Source organism: Syngnathus floridae, chromosome 10 (assembly GCF_059516105.1).
Source record: "Syngnathus floridae isolate MCC-2025c chromosome 10, RoL_Sflo_1.0, whole genome shotgun sequence".
In the NCBI taxonomy this organism is placed as follows: Eukaryota; Metazoa; Chordata; class Actinopteri; order Syngnathiformes; family Syngnathidae; genus Syngnathus; species Syngnathus floridae.
In genome coordinates, this window is record NC_142422.1 from 8,267,154 (window position 1) to 8,274,868 (window position 7,715).

Genomic DNA, 7,715 nt, shown 5'->3' on the forward strand with positions numbered 1-7,715 from the left:
CAAGTACCCATGACCTACATGTTTTTTTTATCTTATTTTATTAAAATATATAGAAATAAACCTAGCTGACATTAATTTATCTGAAAAACTTTTTTTTCCATGCATTAAATGCCGCTCTTGCGGTGTTTTTCAAATTCACGTGACGCAAAAATTGCGGTCACGGTGATGACGTAATTATTTAGTTAATTAAGCTGTGTCCAGCCTGCCCCGTAGTATTCAAAAATATATAATGATCGACTGCTGTATACTGACGCATATGCGTTCCATTACTCGGCAGGTCAGTAACATGATCATCTGTAATTTCGATCAAAAATATGATGGCTTGATCATGCTATGTTACACGTTTATAGTATTAATACTGTCATAACGAGCTGATTTTTCCTCATAAATGAACCAAGGGCTTTTTTTAGTGTAAATGTCTGTCTGTTGAGCGATATCTGCTTGCTTCTACTCCACCCGCTGTGGAACACTATAAACTCTCTGCGGCGGGAGTTGTAAACATATAGCACCAATAAATAAATAAAAAAACGTTGGTTCATGTGAGGCAAATAAAAATAAAAGCACACAGATATATGTAATGGAAATATTTATTTCTAAAATACAATTCAATTTTTTTATAACAACTTTGTCATTTGAATGCCAGAAAATACATTTTTATGTACATGGTCTTGATATTTACAAGGTGTTGTCCAACATGCTGCGCAATCGATTCATGCGCGATTTGCAATATCCGCGTTTGGATCTTGTCTATGCATTGAAAAAAAATGCTGACTCCTCTTCTCGTGTCCATTTCATCCCCCCCCCCCGTTTATTTTGTTTATTTCTGTCCTGAACTAGAAGTCCTGGTGTGGGCTGTGTGTCAAACTGTGCCGTCGCAAGTCACAGTTGCGCCGAAACACCTTTCCGCAGCGGCAACAGCTGTAGGGCTTGATGTCTGTATGGGTGAGAAGGTGAGTTTTCAGGTTACTTCTTTGATTAAAGGTTCTTCCGCATGTGGGGCATTTGTGGGGAGACTCCTGTTTAGATTTAAAGCAAGCAAAGGATTATTCCTTTCAATTATATCGAACTGTGATCATGAATATCTTTCCATTGTGCTAACTCTTTTGCAACGTTTACATGATTGACCGCAACCGACTTTTTAACATCCCCACGCATGCAGTTGTTCGTGCATCACATGTGATAGCCTATCATGATCGTAAACTAGCTGCATATAAATATGTTCGTGATATTGCCGTCTCACCTGCATGTGCAAGGTTTTATGGACTGCTAGAGTTCGGGACTGGCAAAATCCCTTCCCGCACTCTTGACATTTGAATGGCTTTTCCTTGGAGTGGATGTATCTGTAAAACAGAAATAATTATATGCGCAAGAAAGCGACATTTTGACCGCACATTCATAAAATTTTAATACAGTGGCCATTCATCATTTGCAAAAGTCTGAATTGTGGATGCTTGACGGAGCTTTGGAGACAGCATGCCTTATGTCACAATCGCTGACGTTATGCGTCATGTCATTGTTATTACGGGATAGTAAAGCGGGGGTTATACGTATATATATATATAGTAACCTACCTGTGATCTCTGAGGTGGTCCTGTCTTCTGAAGGCCTTGTGGCAAATGTCACAGGTGTAGGGTCGCTCGTCCGTGTGGGTCCTTTCGTGGATGAGGAGGTTGTAGGACTTGGTGAAATGCCTACCGCAGAACTTGCAAATAAATTCCTTTTTAGTCTTGGACGGGAGCCTGCCCCTTGTGGGTTTTCTGTCCGGGGACAGCTTGTTCAGCTCGGTTATGGTTCCCCCGAGTCCCGACGCCAGCTTGGCCAAATCCGCAGCCTTCGGCGGGTCCTCCTGCGTTGCGGCCAGGGCCAGATTGGCGAAGTCGAACCTCGGCCTGTCCTTGCGCAGCGATGGCACGCCGTGCATGACCGAGGCTTGTTTTGGATGGAAGAGCTGCGCGGCGGCGGTGAAGGGCAAAGCCGGGAATGGAATCCTGGGGTCCATCAAGCCCTGGGCGGCTGCCATTTCTGTTATAGTCGATCTCAGTCCTTGGATGTGCGGGTAGCCAAGAGTCCAGTGGTTCATGTGCATGGTGTGCACCGCGCTAAGGCCGTATAGTCCCTGCAGCTGGTCGGCCGGGAACGTGTTGACGGCTTGCAGGAAGGAATAGTTAGTGAGCTGCAGGGGCGGGTGCAGGGGGATCGGAGCGTGCAGAGCTTTGCTCCCCATTGCGGCTCACACTTGCGGAGCGAGAGGGACACGCCGACAACCCCTTGGAAAAGAGAGAACATGTTCACTGTTAGTTGTGTGCGCACAACAGACAATTAATGCTGCTGCAAGAGGAGGCATATTCGTAATTTAGTCCAGTCTTACAACGGGAATAAATGGTAAGCAACCAATATACTTTCCTCCAATTTAACACACCGAAGCGGGAGTCAGAGAAGAGCGCGCGTAGACTTTTCATAATATTTTCACTTTTATAACAAATACTCTCAAAAAAGTATCACTATATGAAGTGATTATTATGGAGTAAATGAACATGTAGTCTATGTATTCATTTCTTTGAATAAAGCGCACGCTAAACGCAAGCTGTTTCCCATTGCAATTCATGGGACCATATGTTAAAAGTGAACGTGATTTATTAACATTATTTGAGGACATATGAGCCATGTTGAAACATATTAAAACGTTTGATATAGTTATTATAAAGTGGATAGTCTAGTGTTACATTGCTGAAAAGCACGCCTTGTTTATTTAATTGTTTAATAGTTTTTGGGAGCAACTTATTTCTGTTCCCTCGTTTTAACTTCAAGACATTGAGCTACTTTTTCATTAATTAAAAAAAAAAGACAAATCAAGTGAGCTGCCAACAGTAAATGAACTAAATTGTTTCATTTGTAGTCCATTTCAGCACCGAGAAGAGCGAGAGCTTGATTACTTCACGATGAAAATCATCCTTAATAGCAGAGAAGCAAAACAAGAAAAATAACCTCTTTTTTGCTTGAAGAGACTCGTGTTTTGTTTCGAATAATAGTTGTAATCTATTGAAATAAAACGCAAATTAAATTAAATATTCCTACAATGGGAAACAGTTAAAACGTACAACTTGTAAGCACGATGATTACGTGTTCACATGATGATGATGATGAAAAGGCCTGGGTAATTTCACAGATGTTTGAATTCACTTTCACAGAATTGCTCTTTTGGCCTCATCATGGGTCTCCCCGCTCAGAAAGGATGGGGTTAAACATAATGTTGCACAGGTGCAGTTTAAGTCACCATACAGGCACTTGTTCCTCTGCCATAGCTTACTCACTACTTTGATCAACAAGTTCTCCCTAACCTTTGGACTGCATTTACACTTTGAGTTTGCCTGAACGCATGCATGCATGCCCGTGTTCCGTGCGTTCATTTTACCGGACGCTTAAAAAAGTTTACATTGCGCGTTTTTTTTTGTGTGTGCATTAAACCAAAAAAAAAAAAAAAAAAAAGTGAAGTTTCACCCACAGATTGCTGAACAAGGAGCGTTAATCACGATCGATTAAGTTTATGCAGAGATGACAAGAGCTGCTGCTGCTGGTAGTGCTGCTGCAGGCTCGCTGCTTAATCGCGCATTCATCAGAAGTATTTAAAGTGACAGAAAAGTTACAAAACAAGTGCACTTTGAGTGACGCGTGTCAGAATGTAGCCTTCCAAACACATTCTTACCCCAATAAATAGCTGTCAGAATCCTACGGTATGCCAATAATCCACAGTAACTACAGAAGCTGCCGGCTCCAGTACAGCGCCACTAGAAGTTTTCCAAGTTCCAAGTCCATGGAACTTTCACAGCCATGCAGCCAAGTGCGGTGCCTCGGACCTGTGCACACTCATGAAGTGTGATCAGTGGGTCTGGAAGACAGGCAGCAGCACCGTGGGAGTCCCGTTCGCAGCTCAGGCTGCAAGTGTGCGTAATGCGCACCGATTCTTCACTTTTTAGGGCTCCTGCATGGGCTCACTCTGCCCGCCTCCGGCACGCCCCCTCCTTCTCTATCATTAATTCCAATGTTCCTCCTCTGTTTATTTGTGTTTGGATAGCAACTAGAGCCCCACAGCCGAGAGAAGCACCCTTTTAAGCTCTATTTTACCTCACTTTAATACACCTTATAGACATAGCAGAGAACTCATGCTTTTGAAGACATAAAGTACATGAGAGTCTGATTGTACCCCCAGTCCACTATACTTGCTTTTGGATATGTGACTACCTTGCAAGATTTTCTTTAAACCATTTACAGTGCATGCTGCAAGATGAGCACAATAAATCATTTGTGTCATTTGGGTAAGAATAAAATATGTCAAAGGCTACTGATGAAGCTATTGAGAAGCTATTGATATTATTGTATAGAAATATATATTCAAGTGCTAATAATGTGCTTAACGCGATGACATTCGTTATTCATGCAGCTTTTTTTTACAATACACAAAATGCAATTTGTTTGAAATTGAGATGTTTTCTATTTTTGTTATTCACAACGAATACGTAAAAGCATATTATGCACAATTCAATCAATATTAAAATTCATGAGCAAGCGACATGACCAAATATTATTAAGTAGATGTGTACGTCCTGCTAATCCATAAGAAGAATTGTATATGTGTAAGTGCCATTATTCAATATATAATTAATTTCGCTGGTTTGTGTTCGGAAATAGAGTTTATGAAGACGTATAGGAGCAACAAATCAAACGTTGGGGTTCATACACGGAAAGGGGCATTATGCATATCTTCAAGTAAACTATTTCAACCGTTAAAACTGTTGATTTTAGTTATTTTGCTGATTCAATTTAGATTAAACAATAAAGTTACAATACATAACATTTAAATATTTAAAATACATGAACACGTAATAATACAATATGTAGTTTTATTATTATTATTATCATTATTATTATTATTATTATTATTATTATTATTATTATTATTATTATTATTATTATTATTATTATTATAGGTATAACCTCTACTGAATATAACAACAGCATTCAAACTTCCATGTGGTCGTGTAACTGTAAAGGCAGCAGAAGGACTGAATGAAGTTTTGCAGCGGCTGCCTGTGACGTGCAGAAATGTTGGTGCAGTCCACGAGTCTGCAGCGTCACCTATTGATGCATTACCATAACGACAAGGCCTTCTCTACTCATGTGTTTGTCCATTAGGGAAACGTTATATACCATGAGCTTGCCAAAACATACATTTTAATCAGAGATTACGGAACTGAATGACATCATGAAATAGTAGTAATAATAAATATTTAAAAATAAAACATCTCAGACCTCGGTCACGGACAAGACTAAAACAGATCATTATAAACTCAGAACTGTTCTTGGACTAAGGAAAATTGAGTTACACGTGAAATGATGAGCTCTGCTCACAGAGTAGGCAAATTGTATATCCAACAGTAGCACAACTGAAGAATTCTTTTTTTTTCTTCAAGCTGCAGAGCATGTGCAACACATTTTTTGCACACAACATGCTTGTGGTTTCCAGTTTCATGTCACTCAGACTTCCATCATCAAATTCAGCTATTTTAGTATAATATACCCCATCCCATTTATTTTTTATAAGTCATTTGTTATGATTTTGGGTTGTTATTTAAAACACAATTAAGCATGTTTGAATGCAAATATAATTTAGTATTATCATCAATTTGCTTGAAAAACACTGTACTTTCACATTTGAATTTGATGATTGATAATTAAATCCCTCGATAGGAATGTTATTTATAGTTTTAAGCTTTTACGTACATACTTTTATGTACTTTTATGTTATCTGTTATGATTGTGGATTATTTTACTTTAACTTTATTTAAAAATGATTAAATATGATTTAAATTAAAAGCTTGAAAAATACTACCACATTTGAATTTGATGATCGATAATTAAATCCCTCGGTAGCAGTGTTATTTATAGTTTTAAGATTTTATGTAAAACTCATGGACGTACCCTTTTTTCTTCGGAATGTATTTCAAGCCTCATTTATATGATCCCATTTAATTTTTTGGTCAAATTTTGCAATTACGCTTGCATCCATTTCAAATAGCGGTGGTAAATTTACAATGCCAGTATTAATTTTTATGTGGTTTCTTTATTTCCTCTCATATAAAACAGTAACAGTGAATAGTGTAAAAGAGGGGAAATGTTTCTGCTTTTATTCAAATGGTCCAAAAAGCTCAAATGATAAATTAGTGATATTAGGTGATGAATTTTGTCTACCCTTCCTTCCCAGAGTTCATTTTTTTCTTGAGACACGCATACAGTCGTTTTATTTGATGTCAGAGAGTTAATGCAATGACCTTTGACACTGGCTTGAGTCTCAGCAACCGCCATCATTCTCTGTGATCATCTGACTCCCAGAGAGCCTTAGTGTTGGAGGCCCACGCAGCTGCCAAGCCTGTAATGGCCGACACTTTTCTTCGAACAGTGACCATCAAAAGAAAAGGGATATACTAGATTATCAGTAAAGACCTTGAGAGCTCTCACAGGTTTACACAAAAGATTTACTGTACATCCATAATGACATCTAATTATGCGTCTTTTTAAAAATTCATATATATATATATGTAGATAGATATAAAGAAAGAAAAAAAATAAACAAAAGAGACAAAAAGTGACCATGATTCATTATCAAAAGAGATGTAGGCTAATTTTTTTATATATTAATGTCTCGTTACTACTTGTTACTTTCATTCCTGTCACATCATAGGTGTGACCTGCTTTCATTGTATTTTTTAATTGCTATCATAAAACAAGCTCTGGTGAGGTTGTTGTGCTAAGTAGTATGCACCCAAAATTACTTCCCAAACTGTTGCAACAATTCTGTTGCCATTATTGCATCATCTGAACCGCTTCTCCTCATGAGAGTTGCGGGCGTGCTGGAACCTACCTTGAGATCCATCTTTTGTTTCTTAAGAGACAAAATGTGTGATACATTAAAGCATGAAAATCTCATAGAAAAATCTCAGTCTAATTTTTAATATAAAGACCTCTGCTCTGTACTCACTTGTGGTATCTTTGTCTTCCTTTTTCTATCAAAGACAGAAAAAGTGAAGTTCCCAGCTTAGTTTCTCTATGCTAGTGTCTTCAAGCATGTTGCCTGACAGGATGTCAGGTCCATACTACAAGTGCAGGGGGAGGCAGGGCTGTGTGTCTTGCCTGCGTCCTGCGGTTTCAAAACACCCACATCACCACCTACACATTCACTCAGCCTGTATGCAGCACAATAGTTCCCTCAAAGACCCCTGTTGTCATTTCCTTTTATATTACATTATACTATATTGCATTATCTCAACTTAACTCAAAAGCTGGCTGTAAAATATTTGAAAGAGGATTGCAACGTGGTTATGTTTGCATTGAACACATGTTTAGGATGTTCAAACATGCAGTGTTGATTACTGTATAATGCAAGATTGCCTCCTGTTGGTAAATAACCAAACTACAACACTGTGAGCTACACCGACCAGTCAAAAATTTATATATATGCTCAGTTTTGAATGACACTGACAGAGGCATTCATCTAACAAAATATGGTTGTTGTGTTTCCAGTAGTGTTGACTGGCAGGATGGAGAATGTTCAAAATATATCTTTGGTCTCGTGTTGATCTTTTCTCCATCTGCTGTCTATTGCCACTTTCTTCACTGGTCTCCCGCCATCTGTTAAACAGCACCCAACATCTTTGCGTGAC

General features: G+C 38.7%; 1 protein-coding gene across 3 annotated transcripts; it reads right to left on the reverse strand.

Annotated features, from left to right (window-relative positions):
• Positions 1 to 571: 571 nt before the first annotated feature.
• On the reverse strand, positions 572 to 7,133 carry osr2 (odd-skipped related transciption factor 2). Of its 3 annotated transcripts, XM_088387995.1 has the most exons (5): positions 7,034 to 7,133; positions 6,917 to 6,937; positions 1,572 to 2,267; positions 1,241 to 1,340; positions 572 to 1,016 (listed from the first exon to the last, which is right to left on the reverse strand). In XM_088387995.1, exons 3-5 carry the CDS (start codon positions 2,222 to 2,224, stop codon positions 834 to 836), a joined length of 936 nt encoding a protein of 311 aa, XP_088244121.1. In that variant the 5' UTR covers positions 2,225 to 2,267; positions 6,917 to 6,937; positions 7,034 to 7,133; the 3' UTR covers positions 572 to 833. The 3 variants fall into 3 exon arrangements, with proteins under 3 accessions (XP_088244121.1, XP_088244120.1, XP_088244122.1); XM_088387994.1 differs by lacking the exons at positions 6,917 to 6,937; positions 7,034 to 7,133 and adding an exon at positions 3,704 to 4,004; XM_088387996.1 differs by lacking the exons at positions 6,917 to 6,937; positions 7,034 to 7,133 and adding an exon at positions 3,704 to 3,995 and having other exon boundaries at positions 572 to 934.
• Positions 7,134 to 7,715: the final 582 nt, after the last annotated feature.

Coding starts and splice junctions, on each gene's coding strand:
- osr2 (XM_088387995.1), bottom strand. CDS start 2,224: ATGGGGAGCAAAGCTCTGCACGCTCCGATCCCCCTGCACCCGCCCCTG. Junction 1,341..1,571: donor GACCACCTCAGAGATCACAG/GTAGGTTACTAT, acceptor TCTGTTTTACAG/ATACATCCACTCCAAGGAAA. Junction 1,017..1,240: donor ATAAAACCTTGCACATGCAG/GTGAGACGGCAA, acceptor AAATCTAAACAG/GAGTCTCCCCACAAATGCCC.